General features: G+C 64.0%; 2 protein-coding genes and 1 long non-coding RNA gene across 3 annotated transcripts; 1 reads left to right on the forward strand and 2 right to left on the reverse strand.

The window, feature by feature from the left end:
- The first annotated feature begins 9 nt into the window (after window positions 1-9).
- Window positions 10-15,678, forward strand: INTS11 (integrator complex subunit 11). Its single transcript, XM_003809485.6, has 17 exons — window positions 10-207; window positions 6,245-6,342; window positions 6,809-6,882; window positions 7,819-8,047; window positions 11,653-11,751; window positions 11,833-11,867; window positions 12,273-12,411; window positions 12,892-12,956; window positions 13,358-13,547; window positions 13,688-13,771; window positions 14,158-14,247; window positions 14,333-14,495; window positions 14,582-14,689; window positions 14,781-14,842; window positions 14,914-15,056; window positions 15,132-15,261; window positions 15,355-15,678. The coding sequence occupies exons 1-17, from the start codon at window positions 180-182 to the stop codon at window positions 15,418-15,420; spliced, it is 1,803 nt and encodes a 600-aa protein (XP_003809533.3). The 5' UTR covers window positions 10-179; the 3' UTR covers window positions 15,421-15,678.
- On the reverse strand, window positions 9,460-13,363 carry LOC129394187 (uncharacterized). Its single transcript, XR_008621351.2, has 2 exons — window positions 12,611-13,363; window positions 9,460-11,437 (listed from the first exon to the last, which is right to left on the reverse strand). It is a non-coding gene; the product is annotated as an uncharacterized LOC129394187 (long non-coding RNA).
- On the reverse strand, window positions 15,601-19,178 carry PUSL1 (pseudouridine synthase like 1). Its single transcript, XM_003809492.4, has 8 exons — window positions 18,531-19,178; window positions 18,279-18,336; window positions 17,978-18,165; window positions 17,647-17,796; window positions 17,399-17,569; window positions 16,562-16,616; window positions 16,214-16,376; window positions 15,601-15,948 (listed from the first exon to the last, which is right to left on the reverse strand). The coding sequence occupies exons 1-8, from the start codon at window positions 18,605-18,607 to the stop codon at window positions 15,899-15,901; spliced, it is 912 nt and encodes a 303-aa protein (XP_003809540.4). The 5' UTR covers window positions 18,608-19,178; the 3' UTR covers window positions 15,601-15,898.
- Window positions 19,179-19,246: the final 68 nt, after the last annotated feature.

The raw sequence follows: 19,246 nt of genomic DNA on the forward strand, positions 1-19,246 counted from the left end.
CCCGCCCACCGCCCCGCCCTCGCCCGCCGCCCTGATTGGTTGGATGCCGTCCAATCAGGAGGCCCGGCGCCCCGACCCGCGTTTCCGGCTAGCGCACCGGAAGTTGCAGCGAGGTGGTTGCGCCTGCGCAGTGCGTCACCGCAGGCGGGCCTCGCGGGTCCGGGAGCGCGGCGGAGACGATGCCTGAGATCAGAGTCACGCCCTTGGGTGAGTGGGAGCCGCCGGGGGTGCTGTGGGGCGGGCTCCATATGCGGCTCCGGGCGGGCTGGGCGCCCCGCTCCCTCCCGTTTCTCGTGGAGCCAGGTGCGCGCCGCGGGCGTCCTCCGGTCTCCTCCTCCCCGCGCGGGCCCTGGTGGGAGCCGAGAGGCGGCCTAGTCCCTGCACCCCGGGCCTCCGGCAGTGACGCGAGAACGCGAGCCCCGAGGTTCAGGCGGCCGTGAGGGGAGGTCGCAGATGGGGCGGCGGGGCCTTCGCGCTCGCTGTGCGCTTTCGTCGGTGCCTTGACCTCCGCGTGCCGCGCGCTGCCGCCTCCAGCCCTACCAGCCCTTCAGTCCCTTAGCCCCTCAGTCCTCCAGTCTCCCAGCCCCTCAGCCCCCCAGCCCCTCAGCCCCTCAGCCCAGCAGACCCTCAGCCCCCCAGCTCCCCAGCCCCACAGCCCTCCAGTCCCCCAGCCTCTCAGCCCCCCAGCCCCCCAGCCCCGCAGACCCCCAGCCCGTCAGCCCAGCAGACCCCCAGCCCTCCAGTCTCCCAGTCTCTCAGCCCAGCAGCCCCTCAGCCCCCCAGCCCCTCAGTCCCCCAGCCTCTCAGCCCCTCAGCCCCTCAGCCCCCCAGCCCCCCAGCCCTCCAGTCCCCCAGCCTCTCAGCCCCCCAGCCCCCCAGCCCCGCAGACCCCCAGCCCGTCAGCCCCCCAGCCCCCCAGCCCTCCAGTCCCCCAGCCTCTCAGCCCCCCAGCCCCCCAGCCCCGCAGACCCCCAGCCCGTCAGCCCAGCAGACCCCCAGCCCTCCAGTCCCCCAGCCTCTCAGCACCTCAGCCCCTCAGCCCAGCAGACCCTCAGCCCCCCAGCCCAGCAGACCCTCAGCCCCCCAGCCCCGCAGCCCCTCAGCCCCCTAGCCCCTCAGTCCCCCAGCCTCTCAGCCTCTCAGCCCCTCAGCCCCCCAGCCCCCCAGCCCTCCAGTCCCCCAGCCTCTCAGCCCCTCAGCCCCCCAGCCCCTCAGTCCCCCAGCCTCTCAGCCCCCCAGCCCCCCAGCCCTCCAGTCCCCCAGCCTCTCAGCACCTCAGCCCCTCAGCCCCGCAGACCCCCAGCCCGTCAGCCCAGCAGACCCCCAGCCCGTCAGCCCCCCAGCCCCTCAGTCCCCCAGCCCCTCAGCCCCTCAGCCCCCCAGCCCCCCAGCCCTCCAGTCCCCCAGCCCCTCAGCCCAGCAGACCCTCAGCCACCCAGCCTCTCAGCCCCCCAGCCCCCCAGCCCCTCAGCCCAGCAGACCCTCAGCCCCCCAGCTCCCCAGCCCCACAGCCCTCCAGTCTCCCAGTCTCTCAGCCCAGCAGCCCCTCAGCCCCCCAGCCCCTCAGTCCCCCAGCCTCTCAGCCCCTCAGCCCCTCAGCCCCCCAGCCCCCCAGCCCTCCAGTCCCCCAGCCTCTCAGCCCCCCAGCCCCCCAGCCCCGCAGACCCCCAGCCCGTCAGCCCCCCAGCCCCCCAGCCCTCCAGTCCCCCAGCCTCTCAGCCCCCCAGCCCCCCAGCCCCGCAGACCCCCAGCCCGTCAGCCCAGCAGACCCCCAGCCCTCCAGTCCCCCAGCCTCTCAGCACCTCAGCCCCTCAGCCCAGCAGACCCTCAGCCCCCCAGCCCAGCAGACCCTCAGCCCCCCAGCCCCGCAGCCCCTCAGCCCCCTAGCCCCTCAGTCCCCCAGCCTCTCAGCCCCTCAGCCCCTCAGCCCCCCAGCCCCCCAGCCCTCCAGTCCCCCAGCCTCTCAGCCCCTCAGCCCCCCAGCCCCTCAGTCCCCCAGCCTCTCAGCCCCCCAGCCCCCCAGCCCTCCAGTCCCCCAGCCTCTCAGCACCTCAGCCCCTCAGCCCCGCAGACCCCCAGCCCGTCAGCCCAGCAGACCCCCAGCCCGTCAGCCCCCCAGCCCCTCAGTCCCCCAGCCCCTCAGCCCCTCAGCCCCCCAGCCCCCCAGCCCTCCAGTCCCCCAGCCCCTCAGCCCAGCAGACCCTCAGCCACCCAGCCTCTCAGCCCCCCAGCCCCCCAGCCCCTCAGCCCAGCAGACCCTCAGCCCCCCAGCTCCCCAGCCCCACAGCCCTCCAGTCTCCCAGTCTCTCAGCCCAGCAGCCCCTCAGCCCCCCAGCCCCTCAGTCCCCCAGCCTCTCAGCCCCTCAGCCCCTCAGCCCCCCAGCCCCCCAGCCCTCCAGTCCCCCAGCCTCTCAGCACCTCAGCCCCTCAGCCCCGCAGACCCCCAGCCCGTCAGCCCCCCAGCCCCCCAGCCCTCCAGTCCCCCAGCCTCTCAGCCCCCCAGCCCCCCAGCCCCGCAGACCCCCAGCCCGTCAGCCCAGCAGACCCCCAGCCCTCCAGTCCCCCAGCCTCTCAGCACCTCAGCCCCTCAGCCCAGCAGACCCTCAGCCCCCCAGCCCAGCAGACCCTCAGCCCCCCAGCCCCGCAGCCCCTCAGCCCCCCAGCCCTCCAGTCCCCCAGCCTCTCAGCACCTCAGCCCCTCAGCCCCGCAGACCCCCAGCCCGTCAGCCCCCCAGCCCCCCAGCCCTCCAGTCCCCCAGCCTCTCAGCCCCCCAGCCCCCCAGCCCCGCAGACCCCCAGCCCGTCAGCCCAGCAGACCCCCAGCCCTCCAGTCCCCCAGCCTCTCAGCACCTCAGCCCCTCAGCCCAGCAGACCCTCAGCCCCCCAGCCCAGCAGACCCTCAGCCCCCCAGCCCCGCAGCCCCTCAGCCCCCTAGCCCCTCAGTCCCCCAGCCTCTCAGCCCCTCAGCCCCCCAGCCCCCCAGCCCTCCAGTCCCCCAGCCTCTCAGCCCCTCAGCCCCCCAGCCCCTCAGTCCCCCAGCCTCTCAGCCCCCCAGCCCCCCAGCCCTCCAGTCCCCCAGCCTCTCAGCACCTCAGCCCCTCAGCCCCGCAGACCCCCAGCCCGTCAGCCCAGCAGACCCCCAGCCCGTCAGCCCCCCAGCCCCTCAGTCCCCCAGCCCCTCAGCCCCTCAGCCCCCCAGCCCCCCAGCCCCCCAGCCCTCCAGTCCCCCAGCCCCTCAGCCCAGCAGACCCTCAGCCACCCAGCCTCTCAGCCCCCCAGCCCCCCAGCCCCTCAGCCCCCCAGCCCCCCAGCCCCTCAGCCCCCCAGCCCTCCAGTCCCCCAGACCCTCAGCCCCCCAGCCCCTCAGTCCCCAAGCCCCTCAGCCCCCCAGCCCCTCAGCCCCCCAGTCCCCCAGCCCCCAAGCCCCTTAACCCCCCAAGCCCCTCAGCCCCCCAGCCCCGCTTCTGCCTCCTCACCTCTTGCTTTCTGTCCACCACTCTGTGTGCTCACGCCCGAGTTACAATCAACTCTCACTTTAGCTCTTGTTCTACCTGATTTCTGCAACACTGAAAAAAATAGCAAAAAACGCAAATATGTACTCCTAAAAGTCCTGACAGTCTGGGCACTGTGGCTCACGCCTGCAATCACAGCACTTTGGAAGGCAGAGGTGGGAGGATCACTTGAGCCCAGGAGTTCAAGACCAACCTAGCCAACATGGCAAGACCCCATCACTCCAAAAAAAAAAAAAATGCAAAAATTGGCAGGGCGTGGTGGTGTGTGCCTGTGGTTCAAGCTACTTGGGAGGCTGAGTTGTGAGGATTGCTTGAGCCCAGGAGGTTGAGGCTGCAGTGAGCCATGATTGTGCCACTGCACTCCAGCCTGGGTGACAGCAAAACCATGTCTCAAAAAAAAGTCAAAGTCGTAACAGTATAGAACGATGCGAAGAAGGAAAAAATTAGTCAAAATCCAGGGTCTCAGAAACAGCTGGAGGGACATGGTGTTGGTGGCCAGTCATCCTGATGTCCTTAGCGTTTTCCACAGGTGCCTGCCCTTCCTGTGGAAGGGTCCTGGTCCTTCCACCGGGCAGGGGGTTGAGGGCACCTTCCAGCACAGACACCAGGACGGGATTCCATGTCCTTCCCCATGGCGAGAGCGCTTCTTCGGAGGGTGCCCCCTGCCCCGGTGTGGACACTGTGCTGTGAACACCCCTGGCCTGTGCACACCCCATGGCATTTTGCAGCTGATTGCATGGGCCCCACTGCCCTCCCCTGCTCTCTGCATCCTCCGTGGGGTCCTCCCAGCCTGCCCCTTTCCCATTTGGCCTCTTGGCTGCCTGTTCTGCCCACTCTCTGGACATCTGATCTTTCTGATCTTTCATGTGGCTTCAATTACCCCCAATCTGTACCTGGGTATATTCTCAAGGTCACCTCAGCCAAGGTATCATCAAAGCCAAAGTCCTGTTTCACCGCTTCCCTGCACCAGGGACTGCCTCGGGCTCCGTGTCCGCGCTCACTGGACCACTGCTGTGTCCTTGGGGTCACTCCCACGCCTTGGCCTGTGTGTGGCTACCCCCCCGCCGCCAGTCCCCCTACCCACCCTGCCCATCCCTCCCCACCGCCGGTCCCCCCACCCACCCTGCCCGTCCCTCCCCCTGCTGGTCCCTTCCCTCCCCCCTGCCTGTCCCTCCCTGCTGCCTGTCCCCCCTCCGCCCGCCCCGCTTCTCCCTCCCCTGGACCGTCCCTTCCCCACCCCGTCCCTCCCCCTCCCCCACCCTACCCCTCCCCTCCCCTGCTCAAAAGTTGGCTTCTCGGAGCAGTCTCTTGTCATGGTTCTGGAAGTTTTGAGGCTTCCTCATTCTCTCACCTTGCTCTTTTCTGTCATAATAACCTTCGTCTGGCGTGCTTTGGGTGTCTTGTTTGTCTGCCGTCTGTCTCCTTGCTGACAGGGATATCTTCTCCTGTCTTCTGAGCCCTGTCCCCTCGTGTAGCTCCAGGCTCTATTCCTGCACCTTTCCGCTTTCCTCCCTGGGATCACTGTGGGTCCTGTCGGGAGGCGGGACTGCCAGTACTTCAGGACTGGGCTTTGGAATTCAGAAAACCAGCCCGGGCCCCACGCTTCGGGGCCGTGTGCCACAAGTGCCTCTGTGGCCTTAGGTCCCTGGCCATGAAGAGGGGCGGCCCTCCCTTCCCACAGGTGCCAGAGGGCCTCTGTGAGCCTGGCGTGGCTTGGGGTAGGAGATGCAGAGAGAGGAGACAGCTGAGACCCTGCTCTCAGAGAGCTCACACCCAGCGGGGGCAGGAACAGGCCTGGAAGAGAACCTGAGACCCCCTCTCTGTGGCAGGCAGCCCCTCAGCTGTGGCCCCGTCATCCTGATGTGTGGTGCTGGCTTTGGACACTTCGAGTGGCTGGCAGGGGGAGGTGGGTGGGATTCAAGGGGAAAACTGTTCACTGCCATCAGACTCCCGCCCAGGCACAGTCTGTGCGGGGGCCGTGACCCTTTCCTCTCGGGCCCCCAGGCCACATGAGGGGGCTGAGTGTGCCTTGGCTGGCCAAGGCCTCTGGCTGGAGCAGCTGGGCAGGGCTGCTTGGCTGTCAGGAGTGTGGGAGGGCTGCAGATGAGGGTCTGTGTTGGGGGCTGCATGGTGTGCAGTGGTGTGAGGCTCGTGTTGCCACGCTGGCCACAGCTGGACCACTGGCACCGTGTTCGCTATGGCATGGCTGAGGCTGTGTGGCGCCCCTCCACAGCCGCACCACCAGAGAACACCCAGTGCCAGCACTTAGTCACTCACTGCCTTGCCTGCCTGGGGAAAGATCCTGGAGAAGGTGGCCTCATTGGTTTGCAGCTCTGCTGGGGGTCCAGCCACAGCCCAGGAGTGACTCTGACTGAGGTGTCACTGGCCCCACAGGCCAGCCGTTGTCTCTGTTGGAGGCTGAGGACCACAGCACAGTGCCCACTACTTAGCCAGCAGGCCGTGGCCACCTTAAGAGGCCAGGGGAAGCTGGCGGGGGAGGGCGTGTGGGCTGCCAGCCTCCACCCTGGACATGATGGTGTGGGGCATGGTTCCCTGTGTCCCCCTTCCTGTGAGTAGGGGTGGCCCTGCTTCTTGGCCCATGTGTCTGTCCACACAGCAGACTTGGTCCGGTTTCCTCAGTGCACTGGGGTCCTGCAGAGCTTGGGGAGGCAGCACAGGGGGCTGGGGGCGGGGGGCGCAGCAGTGACTCTCATCTGCCCTCCCTCGAGTAGGGGCCGGCCAGGACGTGGGCCGAAGCTGCATCCTGGTCTCCATTGCGGGCAAGAATGTCATGCTGGACTGTGGAATGCACATGGGCTTCAATGACGACGTGAGTCCCTTGGGCAGGAGGCCCAGAGGCTGGGAGAGCCGGCCATCCACAGTTGGACCCTGGGCCTCAGAGCCGGGACAGTGGGGTGGTGGGCAGCAGTGGTTGTGCTTGGACGGCTGCACCCTGTGGGGAGCAGGGATGGGTGGGCCTGGCCGAGGTGAGCCCCTGCATGGTGAGGTCCCCCTATGCTGGCGCTGAGCCCCAGCCCCAGGGTCCTGTAGGCTGGGCTCCGTGAGACCCTGGGCTCAGCTTCCAGCTCACATCTGTCAGTGAGGTTGGGGGTAACCTCGGCCCCTCCGGATGCTGTGAGCAGCCAGGGGTCCTGGTGCCACCTGCGGGATGGGAGTGCCCAGCCTGAGTCTGCACATAGAACCCCCCTTCCTGGGGGCCCCTCCCTGGGGCATGGGTGGCCCCAGATGCTGCCTGGAGACCACTGTGCAACCTGAAACCCCCACATCCTTCCTAGCGACGCTTCCCTGACTTCTCCTACATCACCCAGAACGGCCGCCTAACAGACTTCCTGGACTGCGTGATCATTAGGTGGGTTCCTGTTGGGGGCCTTGAGGGTCCCATGTCTGTGCCTGTGGGGCTTGGGCCACCTTGCTTGGTCTCGGCAGCGTTTGGCAAGGGGGCTTCTAGGCCCCAGGATCTGCTCCCTGCCTGCCTTACTGGTCACACACATGGCCTGGTCTCTGTCTGTTCTTCCGGCCCTGCCCTCTGAACCCGGCCCTCCAGGCTTCACCCTCTCTGATGCCTTCACTGTCTCAGGATCTTTAAACCCCACTGTCTTGTTGGCGATTCCAGAGTCCCGAGTCTGCCCTGACCCCAGCCTTTAGGGTGCAGCAGCTCATGACCCGCTGGTCTGGGTGGCCTCGTCTGGACGGCCACAGCACTCCTGCTGGCCCCCCTGCCCTTCCCTGCCCTGTCCTCCCCAGCAGCCAGGCCCGTGAAGCCTGGAGAAGCCCCTTCTCCTCTCCGGAGGCAGCGTCCTCAGCTGCCCCTGAGCCCCTCGTGGTTGTGGTTTCTTCTCAGACACGGTGGTGTCCCCAGTGCCTTCCTGGGGCTTGCCAGGCGCTGCCCTTGCCCTCAGGTCTGTGCCACCTTCACCTGCAGCTCCACTCAGCCTGTCCTGACTGCCTGAAAAGCCAGCGGCTCCCCTATGCGCGGTTCCCTCAGCAGCTTTGCATTGTCTCACGAGCGCGTCGCCGCGGTTCCCTTAGCAGCTTTGCATTGTCTCGCGAGCATGTCGCCGTCACCGACGTGTTCAATTTCCCGTTTGCTTATTGCCTTGCTAGACTTTGAGACTGAAAGTTCCAGGGAGACAGTTTTGTGTTTGCTCATTACTGACTCTTCGGTACTCGGGATGGGGCCTGGTGCACAGCAGGCGAACGAAGGGGCCAGTGACCCATAAGCCCAGAGCGCGGGTGAAGGCTGGGGCAGGGCGGGCCCAGGCTGACCTGTGCTGCGTCCCCCTAGCCACTTCCACCTGGACCACTGCGGGGCACTCCCCTACTTCAGCGAGATGGTGGGCTACGACGGGCCCATCTACATGACTCACCCCACCCAGGCCATCTGCCCCATCTTGCTGGAGGACTACCGCAAGATCGCCGTAGACAAGAAGGGCGAGGCCAACTTCTTCACCTCCCAGATGATCAAAGACTGCATGAAGAAGGTGGTGGCTGTCCACCTCCACCAGACGGTCCAGGTCAGGTTCCCAGGGCCACAGCTGGCACAGTCACTGCCCACCCCCACACCAACCATGCCCTCTGCCCGTTCTACATAGTCTCTGGAAGGCTGGGGCCTCAGAGTGAGCCCACCCCACCTCACTCTTGCGTCCAGCACTGTGGGGACACCAGGGGGCGTCAGCGCGAGGACGCGGGTCCCAGACCAGACTGGGCGCCGACCCGGGAGAGTACGTGCAGGGTGGGGGTATGCACCGGCTTACGAACCCACCTGGCTCTGTCCGAGCGGCATTGAAATGGCCAGAGTGGGACAGGCTGGTGCCCTCAGAGCGCTTGGAGCGGCCAGAGACTCGCTGGAGCTCCCGGGGTGTTGCCGGGCAGGGAGGCAGGGGCTGGAGGGGAGATGGGCCAGCTCTGGAGGGTACCTGGTTCTGGGTGTGGGTCAGGGAAGAAGTGAAGGTTAAATCAGCGAGTGACAGGTGAAATTCCATTTCTGACAAAGATTATGGGTTTGTCTGTGTCTCACTGGAATCTCTGGGTATTCCTTTTATATTTCTTGAAACTATATTAGGTACCTTTGTATTTTGGAACATTGAATTTTCTGATTGAACTTGTCAAAATGAAGTATGTTTATCTTTTTTGTTGTGAAACTTTAATTTTTTTTTTTGACAGTGTCTCACTTTGTTACCCAGGCTGGAGTGTGATCTTGGCTCACTGCAGCCTCGGCCTCCCGGGTTGAGGTGATCTCCCACCTCGGCCTCCCAAGTAGCTGGGACTTACAAGCATGTGCCCATATGCCCAGCTAATTTATTTTGGTATTTTTTGTAGAGATGGGGTATGTGTTGCTAAGGCTCTCGAACTCCTGGGCTGGTCTCCAGGGATCCTCCCACCTCAGCCTCTCAAAGTGCTCGGATTACAGGCATGAGTCACCACGCCTGGCAACTCCCTCAGTACATTTTAAACCCAGAAAGACATCATTTCTAATGCCTGGTAACACCAGCATTTGCTTAGTTTTATTTATATATTTATCCTTTTTGTTGGGCTTCCTGCATTTTTTCTACTTTTTACTTGGGATAATTTGCCTTCTGCCTGAAGAATGTGAGTGTGGGTCTGCCGGTGCTGAATTCTGTCAATTTTTATTTGCCTTGGCCAGGCGCGGTGGCTCACGCCTGTAATCCCAGCACTTTGGGAGGCCAAGACAGGCGGATCACGAGGTCAGGAGATCGAGACCATCCTGGCTAACACGGTGAAACCCCGTCTCCACTAAACAAAATACAAAAAATTAGCCGGGCGTGGTGCGGGCGCCTGCAGTCCCAGCTACTCGGGAGGCTGAGGCAGGAGAATGGCGTGAACCTGGGAGGCGGAGCTTGCAGTGAGCCGAGATCGCACCACTGCACTCCAGCCTGGGAGACAGAGCGACACGCGAGACTCCGGCTCAAAAAAAAAAAAAATTTATTTGCCTGCAAATGGATTTACTTTATCCTCGTTCTTAAAGGACTTTTTTCCCTTAGGTGTGTAAGATTTTAGGTTGACAGTATTTTGTCTCTGCACTTTGCAAACAACGTTCTGTCTCTGGGCATGGGCAGCCGTAGGGTCTGAGCACGAGCCTTGGTTTTTGGTGCCTGTGCTCCGATGGGCTGACATGTATCCTCAGCCTGTTCAGAGTTTGAGGCCTCTTGGATCTGTGGCTTGAGGCCTTCATCATGTTTCTTCCAGTGTTGTTTCTGCCCCGTTCCTGCTCCTCCAGGGACCCCGAGAGCCTGACGTTCAACCTCTTGAAACTCCGTCATCTGTTTGTCTTTCCTGTTTCCTGATGGATATTCCCTCTGGTGTCTTTCAGTTCATGGATTCTCTTCTGGTTATGTGTCATATGGTGTTAAATTCATCTGTTGAATTCTTTTTTTTTTTTTCTTTTTTTTTTGAGACGGAGTTTCGCTCTCATTGCCCAGGCTGTAGTGCAGTGGTGCGATCTCAGCTTACCTTGAACCTCCGCCTTCTGGGTTCAAGCGATTCTCCTGCCTCAGCCTCCCGAGTAGCTGGGATTACAGGCGTGTGCCACCACACCCAGCTAATTTTGTATTTTTTTTTAGTAGAGACGGGGGTTTCACCATGTTGGTCAGGCTGGTCTTGAACTCCTGACCTCTGGTGATCCACCCGCCTCGGCCTCCCAGAGTGCTGGGATTACAGGAGTAAGCCACTGCGCCTGGCCAAAATTTTGTTTTTAAATTAGCCCGGCGTGGTGGGTGCGTGCCTATAGTCCCAGCTATTTGGGAGGCGGAGGTGGAGGCGGGAGGACGCTTGAGCCCAGGAGTTTGAGTGAGCCATGATTGCGCCACTGCAGCCTGGGTGACAGCCCCACCCTGTCTCTCAATTTTATTTATTTATTTATTTTTGAGACACAGTCTCGCTCTGTCGCCCAGGCTGGAGTGCAGTGGCACGATCTCGGCTCACTGCAACCTCCGCCTCCCGGGTTCAAGCAGTTCTCCTGCCTCAGCCTCCCGAGTAGCTGGGATTACAGGCGCACACCACCACATCTGGCTAATTTTGTATTTTTAGTAGAGACGGGCTTTTTCCGTGTTGGTCAGGCTGGTCTTGAACTCCCAACCTCAGGTGATCCACCCGCCTCAGCCTCCCAAAGTGCTGGGATTACAGGCATGAGCCACCATGCCCGGCAAGTTTTAAATGAATAAATTAAATTTAAAAGAAGTCTAGTTTTTTGCCAATTTTTGTTTTTGACACTCTCGCTCTTGTTGCCCAGTCTGGAGTGCAATGGCACAATCTCAGCTCACTGCAATCTCCGCCTCCCGGGTTCAAGTAATTCTGCCTTAGCCTACTGAGTAGCTGGGATTACAAGCACCCACCACCATGCCCAGCTAACTTTTGTATTTTTAGTAGAGACAGGGTTTCACCGTGTCGGCCAGGATGGTCTTGAACTCCTGACTTCAGATGATCTGCCCACCTTGGTCTCCCAAAGTGCTGGGATTAAAGGTGTGAGCCACTGTGCCCAGCCCAGTATTTTTTTGTTTGTTTTTATTGAGATGGAGTCCCGCCCCATTGCCCAGGCTAGAGTGCAGTGGCGTGATCTCAGTACACTGCAACCTCCACTTCCCAGGTTCAAGCGATTCTCCTGCCTCAGCCTCCTGAGCAGTTGGGATTACAGGCACGCACCTCCACACCTGGCTTACTTTTGTATTTTTAGTAGAGACGGGGTTTCACCATGTTGGCCAGGCTGGTCTCCAATTCCTGACCCCAAGGGATCCACCTTAGGCCTGGCCGCCAACATTCTGAACCTTGTCTTTTCTCTGTCATGTATTCAAAGTCCACGCTGGAAACTCCAATTTCAGGTCCCTTCAGTTTTCTGTCCGTTGTCTTTCGTTCTTTGTCCACGTTGCCCGTCCCTTGTGAACTGGATGCTGTGTGTGAGCAACAGGGACTGAAAAGCTCAGTGCAGTGCCCTCGCTCCCCTCCCCTGCCTCCCTCCCCGCCCCCACCTCCCTCGCTCCCGCCCCTCGCTCCCCTTCCCCCGCGCTCCCCACCCCCGCCTCCCGCGCTTCCCGTCCCCCGCCTCCCTCACTCCCCGCCCCTCTGCTGTGAGGACACAGCCTGAGCGCAGCCCTGTCCTCCACAGGTAGATGATGAGCTGGAGATCAAGGCCTACTATGCAGGCCACGTGCTGGGGGCAGCCATGTTCCAGATTAAAGTGGGCTCAGAGTCTGTGGTCTACACGGTCAGTGGAAGGGCTTGAGGCTCGGGAGGGGCTGCTGGGGTGGGAGGCACCCTCCTCATGGCATCCTTGATCGTTCACCAGGGTGATTATAACATGACCCCAGACCGACACTTAGGGTAAGTAGGCTGAGGTGTCTTTTTGTCCCGTGGGCCCCCCTGGAGCTCAGGACCCTTGCAGGCGTCAGGGTGCCAGCCCTTGAGTGGCCAGCCTGGCAGCGTCTCCCATGTCCTGTGCGGCCTGGAGAGCCCCCTTCGTTCTGGGCCCAAATGCGCGAAGGCACAGGGTCCAGGCGGGGGCCTCTGTCCCTCCTTCTCGCTCTTCCGAAGTGTCTGGGTGGGTGCCTCTGTCTCTCCTCTCTCTTCCCAAGTGTGCTGCCCACAGCATTTTACCAGCTGGCTCTTTCCAGCCAGAGTGACCTAGGAAGGCGGCTGGGCGTGGTACTGGGGTCCAGCTTGTCACACCCAGCCCTGCAACTGTGGGGACAGTGCATCGTGGCTCACACCCCCACCCCCGTGTTCCAGAGCTGCCTGGATTGACAAGTGCCGCCCCAACCTGCTCATCACAGAGTCCACGTACGCCACGACCATCCGTGACTCCAAGCGCTGCCGGGAGCGAGACTTCCTGAAGAAAGTCCACGAGACCGTGGAGCGTGGTGGGAAGGTAGCTGCAGCAGGGGTGGGGACATGGGCCCTCGGCCATGCTGGGCTGGTCTTTCTGGCAGGCTTGGCTGCCCTTGGCATGGGTCAGGGTCTCAGGGTGGGGGGTACTGCATTTTCAGGCAGGGAGGGAGGAAGATTTGCTCAGCATTGAGGAGGAAAACTCAGAGACCCTTTCCTAGGGAGCCCCTTTTCCCTCCTACCTCAGGTGCGGACGAAGCCCTGGCCAGGCTCCTTCTGTCTCTCATGCAGCTCCCTTCTGTCTCTCATGCGGCTCCCTTCTGTCTCTCATGCGGTTCCCTCCTGTCTCTCATGCGGCTCCCTTCTGTCTCTGGAGAGCGGCTGGGACGGGACTGGGAGCAGATGAGACGCTAAGGTCCCTATGAGGCCGCAGCTCTTGGGCACCTGGCCGTGCCCTCACTGGACGCTGCCTGCTGTGTCGAGGGGCCACGTGCCCAGGGCTCCTGCCTTGTGTCCCCCTCAGGTGCTGATACCTGTGTTCGCGCTGGGCCGCGCCCAGGAGCTCTGCATCCTCCTGGAGACCTTCTGGTAGGTGCCGCCAGGACGGCTCTTTAAGGAGCCCCTGGCCCGGCCTGAACACAGTCCAGTTGGTGGGCAGCCCTGTCCAGCGTAGCGGTGGCATCTTGGCCCTGCTTGCTGCTGTCCTGGGGGGCCGCTCGTGTGCTGTGTGACCCCAGGAGGCCTGTGACATCCTGTCAGCGCCACTGTGTGCGGCTCTTGTAGGGGTTCCTGGTTCTCCGCTGAGCCCGGCTGCTGCAGGGCTTAATGGGACATAGGCTGAGGGCACTGGCCTCCCGTGGTCGCGACCGGACTCAGCCTGGCCCGTGCATGGGCTGTGCAGACACGGGTGTGGGGGGTGACCCGGCCAAGTCCTGCCCTGCAGCATTCTCCCCTGTGGCCACTGTGCTGACTGGGCCGGTGGTCCCCAGGGAGCGCATGAACCTGAAGGTGCCCATCTACTTCTCCACGGGGCTGACCGAGAAGGCCAACCACTACTACAAGCTGTTCATCCCCTGGACCAACCAGAAGATCCGCAAGACTTTCGTGCAGAGGAACATGTTTGAGTTCAAGCACATCAAGGCCTTCGACCGGGCTTTTGCTGACAACCCAGGACCGATGGTGAGGCCTGCGGCAGGGCCGGCCAGCACATCCACATCCGTCGGTCTCCTGTCTTCCGCAGGTGTCTGGGCTTGGGCCTGCAGTGGGGGTGGGGGGCATCTGCTGCCCTGACCCCCCACCTGGCCCTGTGTGTCCTGTAGGTTGTGTTTGCCACGCCAGGAATGCTGCACGCTGGGCAGTCCCTGCAGATCTTCCGGAAATGGGCCGGAAACGAAAAGAACATGGTGAGGGCATGGGGAGGTGTGGGAATCTGGAAGCTGGAGGCCGACGGGTTGCCCTTCCACCCATGCTGTCTCTGAGCTCTCACTGGCTTGGCCTCGTGCTGGCCAAGGGACGTGGCTGCTGCTGCTGGGGAACGGGGGCGATGTCTCCCTGGAGCTGCTCAGTCTCTCTGTGACACAGCTTGTCCACCTCGGGCAGAACAGCCCCAGCCCAGCCCTGGACAGTCTTGTGCCAAAACCTGAGCCCTTTGGAGTCTGCAGCTAGGCTTGGTCGGGTGCCGCTGGCAGGTGGAAACAGCTTCCAGGGGTTCAGGCGGGGGCATCCCGGGCAAGGCCTTGAGGTGCCAAGGCTGGAGTCCCCTGGCTGTGAGCTCTGTGCCTGCCCCCAGGTCATCATGCCCGGCTACTGCGTGCAGGGCACCGTCGGCCACAAGATCCTCAGCGGGCAGCGGAAGCTCGAGATGGAGGGGCGGCAGGTGGTGAGTCTCGACCCCGCACTGGGCTGGCAGGGCCGAGGGGCACCTCCTGGTGGTAACCGCTATCCACGCCCTGTGGCCTCTGCAGCTGGAGGTCAAGATGCAGGTGGAGTACATGTCATTCAGCGCACACGCGGACGCCAAGGGCATCATGCAGCTGGTGGGCCAGGCAGAGCCAGAGAGCGTGCTGCTGGTGCATGGCGAGGCCAAGAAGATGGAGTTCCTGAAGCAGAAGATCGAGCAGGAGCTCCGTAGGCAGCCGGGCGGGCGGCGTGGGGCCCACCTCGGGTCAGCACGGGCAGCCTGGGCTGAGGCTCTCTCTTCCCCCGGGGTCCAGGGGTCAGCTGCTACATGCCGGCCAATGGCGAGACGGTGACGCTGCCCACAAGCCCCAGCATCCCCGTAGGCATCTCGCTGGGGCTGCTGAAGCGGGAGATGGCGCAGGGTATGCGGGCTGGGCAGGGCAGGGCAGGGTGCTCGGGGCAGGCGGCTGGGAGCGGCCCTCACATTGATGGCTGCTGCTGCCTCCTCCGCAGGGCTGCTCCCTGAGGCCAAGAAGCCTCGGCTCCTGCACGGCACCCTGATCATGAAGGACAGCGTGAGTGCCAGGACGGTCTCTGGAGGGGGGAGGGCTGCTGCTGCACTCGCTAACCTGTCCCTGCCCCACAGAACTTCCGGCTGGTGTCCTCAGAGCAAGCCCTCAAAGAGCTGGGTCTGGCTGAGCACCAGCTGCGCTTCACCTGCCGCGTGCACCTGCATGACACACGCAAGGAGCAGGAGACGGCATTGCGCGTCTACAGCCACCTCAAGAGGTGGGCGCCCGGCCCCCCCCCCCCACTCCCTTGGGCCCTGGAGGCCAGGCAGGGTCTCACCGAGCCTCCCCACAGCGTCCTGAAGGACCACTGCGTGCAGCACCTCCCAGACGGCTCTGTGACTGTGGAGTCCGTCCTCCTCCAGGCCGCCGCCCCTTCTGAGGACCCAGGCACCAAGGTGCTGCTGGTCTCCTGGACCTACCAGGTAAGGGGTGACCCCCACTCCACCGTGGTCAACACAGGTATCAACACTCCTCCCTGTCCTGCACCACCCACAATGCTCTTGCCTCTGCCCTAGGACGAGGAGCTGGGGAGCTTCCTCACATCTCTGCTGAAGAAGGGCCTCCCCCAGGCCCCCAGCTGAGGCCGGCAACTCACCCAGCCACCACCTCTGCCCTCTCCCAGCTGGACAGACCTGGGCCTGCACTTCAGGACTGTGGGTGCCCTGGGTGAACAGACCGTGCAGGTCCCATCCCTGGGGACAGAGGCCTTGTGTCACGTGCCTGCCCAGGCAGCTGTTTCCAGCTGAAGAAACAAACTGGTCTCCAGGCTGTCTTGCCTTTATTCCTGGTTAGGACAGGTGGTCCTAGACAACAGTTTCCAGTAAAACCTGAACAAAAGACTACTTGGTACTCTCTTCTTGGTGTACATGGCTGTGTCCTGCACTGTGCCCCATCCCGCCTGGGACAGAGATGGGCATCCAGGGTGCTGGGACCCGGGCAGGGAGGCTACTGTGGAGACCAGGCAGCAGTGCTGTGGGCCCCAAGCAGCTGTGACTGCCCTGGCTTGACCAGCACAGGGTTGGGCCTGGTGTGGCCTAACTTTGGCTTGAGTGTCCAGGGTCATCCGTGGCTCCCGAACTGTGGCCCCTGCAGGGTGCAGGAGGCAGCACCTGTGGACGGACCAGACCCTGCGTCGGCCTGGGGCAAGACCGGCCCAGCACCTTCCCCACCGCTGAGACCACTCCCATGACCAGGGAGCGGGCCAGCCCAGGACGGGCTACGGGCTGGGCTGAGGGACTGCAGCCCTGGGCGGGGGGCTGCTTCACCCCCAGTTGTCTTGCTGCAGTCAGTGGCCCCTGGCCCCCCCCACCCCATGCCTTGGCCACAGTAGTCACTGGGCACATGACAGGAGCTTCTCGTGCCTGTTTTTCTTACCGAGGTTCCCATACAGCACTGACTTGAGGAATAAGCCATGGGCTGGGGCTACACGTGTCTGATGCTTGCCCAGGGGATCTTGGCTCTCCAGAATCGTCTTCACCTGGGCAGGTGCCAAAGCCCCCAGCCCCACGGCCACCAGCATAGCCGTCATCCTCCGTACCTGTGACCCAGAGCCACCTGTGACCCAGAGCCGCCCGTGACCCAGAGCCGCCCATGACCCACCAGCACAGCCATCATCCTCCGTACCTGTGACCCAGAGCCGCCCACGACCCAGAGCCAAGACTGCACAGGGGCCTGCCCACCCTCAGCCCCACCCCCTGGGGACGGCCCCAGAACAGAGCCTACCTGTCTATACAGGAAGGACTGGCTCTCAAACTCCAGGTTCCAGAACCGCAGCTTCCTGGAAAAACACGTACCTGTAGGTGTCTGTGGGGCAGTGTCTGCCATCCTCAGCCTACTGTGTGGCCTTGGACGGGAGAGTGACAGGGTGGGCCTCAAGACGAGCCTGGTTCTCACTAGCTTGGCCACCAGGGACCCTGGCTGATCTCCTGCCCCCAGTGAGGCCCATTGGAGGGGCTTAAAACCAGAGAAGCAATGCTTGGGCAAGGAGGCAGCAGGACTCTGGAGGCTGGGCAGGTAGCCTGGCCATCCCAGAGGGGCTTGCCCTGGGCCCTCACCTAGGGTTCTGGTGCAGGGTCTGGGAACGTGGCTGGTGCGGGTGCCAGAGACCCCCAGTCCTGTACCTGCTGCTCTGCCACAGAAGTCTGGGGCTGGCAGAAGTTCTTCCTCCCTTCAGGGCTCACCCCAATAGGGGAGGTTCTGGTCAGAAGCTGCCACCTGGTGGGCGGCCCTCGGGACAGTGCTGGGGGCAGCAGAAACCACCCCACCAGAACCACTGGCACCAGTGAGACCTTTCCAGTAGCTGCCAACATTCTTCCATCAGGCATGGCAGGGGTTTTTCAGAGACAAGCAGCCTTCCCTGTTCTCTGCTCCCCAGCCTGGGGGGAGGGCACAGCTGGAGGCTGGGGGGCGTCCGGGCGACTCCCCTCCAGCTGTGCAGGTCCTGAGGATTCCCGGCTGCCTGCCTCCCGCCTCACCTTGCCTTAAAACTGGGGGAGGTGCTGGAGCTAAAATCAGCACGTGACTTGAGGGCAGGGCCACAGCCCAGGGGCCCTTCCTCACCTGCTCTCCTCGGGGGTGACCAAGGGGCTGGCTTGGCCTGGGGAAACGGAGACCCGGCGCAGCGTTCGCACGGGGCTCGGCACCAGGCTGCCAGCGGACTGGAAGGCGCTGAAGTCATGTGTGCCGAGGAGGTGCTGGGCGGCTTCCTGCATGGCGACCACATCCAGGCAGCTTCAGGGACCAGGGTGACCGTCAGGAGGGTGGGGCCGGCCTGCCCGCCCCCTCCCCGCTGTCAGGGCCACACTCACTCTGCCGGGAGAGTCCAGCATAGGTTGCGTTCAAACACCGGCAGCTCATCACGCCGGTGACAGCCAGTGGCCAGGCGGTACAGGTAGGTCCGGGACGTGGCTGCGTAACGAGCGTGGAAGTCGCTGGGCACTCGGAAGGCCCGCAGGACCCTATGGCGGCAGGTAAAGCTCACCGGAGGAACGACCCCGCCCGCCCGCGGTGTCACATTGGCTCTCCTTCCCCCTCGAGCTCCGACCAGACAACGAAGTCTGTCCAGATCTCCAGCCTCCGCCCGCGACAGATGGAGTCGGGAAGGCACAGCCCCAGGGGCTGCTTAGGTCGCGGGCTCACCTGATGGCCGGGTGCCGCAGGTGTGTGTTGAGGGCCTCGGCCAGGACCTCGGGCGGGAAGGGCGGCCGGCCTGAGCGGCGCTGGACGTCCAGGTGCGCCGCGTTGCTCAGGGCGTGGACCCCGGCGTCCGTGCGGCTGGAGATGGTGAACCTGACCGGCTCCACGGAATTCAGCCGCTCGGCGGCCTCCTGCAGGACCGAGCCGCGGGGCGGGCGGGTGAGCGAGGCCGGACCCCGGGGACGCGCGGGCGGGAGCCTCCCCCTTACCCCTCACCGGGCGTCCCGTGACCGGCTGAGCGCACCTCCAGGTAGTTCTGGACCCCGACGGCGCGCTGAGTGCCCCTGACGGCCGCGACCCCGCTGCGGGCAAAAGCGGGCGGAGATTACCGGGGGCGCCCTGCCCTGGGGTCTCTGCCGCCCTCTGAGGCCAGGGCCGCTTCCTCCCCCGAACGTTTGGAACCTGCGTCCAGAGACATCCGCCTGCCCGCCCGCGCCCTCCTTCCCGCCTCCGCCCGGGCCCACGTGGCGCCCGCCGCTGCGCCCGGGAAACCTACTTAAAGTCGGTGCCCACGTACTGGAAGTACACAAGATAGCGCGCGCGCACGGAGCCTGAGGCCGGCGCCGAACTCATGGCGGAGCCCAGCCGGTGGCGTCAGAGGCGGCCTCCAGCGCAGGAATCCTGTGCGCGCGCGCGCGCGGACGCGGCCTGGTCACGCGCCCCCCCCCCCGGGCCAGGCCGCTCTTGCGCCTGCGCAGTGGCACCGCGCCACGGCGGCCAGAGTCGGGGAGCGGAGGCGGGGCCGGGCTTAGGGAGCGGCTGCAAAGTGCCGGCCCGCCGCCGAGCGCAGGCGCTCTACCTCTACCGCGGCGCCCCGGGAGGCGCGCACCAACCACGCGGTCACCCCGCGCTCTCGCGGGCGTGCATTCGTTCACTCGCTCATTCATTCGCCGCCGCCCACACTCCCCGAGCGCGCCCGTTCGCCGCGTTGCGGCCAAGTCCTCCCAGATGTGGTTTTTGCAAACGCCCTGAGTTGCGCAACGGCCGGGATGGTTGGAGCGGGCGGGCCCGCGCCCTCCCCGCGCCCCACATTTCCACCGACTGTCCCCGGAGACGGCCGTGGCAGGCCCCGCCTCACTTCCGGACCGGGGTGGTCCCTGGACGCTGCGAGAGGCGTTTGGCGACGCTCCCCGGCGGTGACAGCGGGCGGCGCGCGCGGGCGGCGGACTTTGGCGACGCTCCCCGGCAGTGACAGCGGGCGGTGCGCGCGGG

This window comes from Pan paniscus, chromosome 1 (genome assembly GCF_029289425.2).
Source record: "Pan paniscus chromosome 1, NHGRI_mPanPan1-v2.0_pri, whole genome shotgun sequence".
In the NCBI taxonomy this organism is placed as follows: Eukaryota; Metazoa; Chordata; class Mammalia; order Primates; family Hominidae; genus Pan; species Pan paniscus.

Bases quoted from the DNA above. Each gene is read 5' to 3' on its own strand.
- INTS11 (XM_003809485.6), top strand. From the start codon at position 180: ATGCCTGAGATCAGAGTCACGCCCTTGG. The intron at 8,048-11,652 runs GTCAGGTTCCCA...TGTCCTCCACAG, and splicing joins ACCTCCACCAGACGGTCCAG to GTAGATGATGAGCTGGAGAT. The intron at 13,772-14,157 runs GTGAGGGCATGG...GCCTGCCCCCAG, and splicing joins CCGGAAACGAAAAGAACATG to GTCATCATGCCCGGCTACTG.
- PUSL1 (XM_003809492.4), bottom strand. From the start codon at position 18,607: ATGAGTTCGGCGCCGGCCTCAGGCTCCGTGCGCGCGCGCTATCTTGTG. The intron at 17,797-17,977 runs GTGAGCCCGCGA...CTGCCGCCATAG, and splicing joins CTGCGGCACCCGGCCATCAG to GGTCCTGCGGGCCTTCCGAG. The intron at 16,377-16,561 runs GTAGGCTCTGTT...TCTGGGTCACAG, and splicing joins AGTCCTTCCTGTATAGACAG to GTACGGAGGATGACGGCTAT.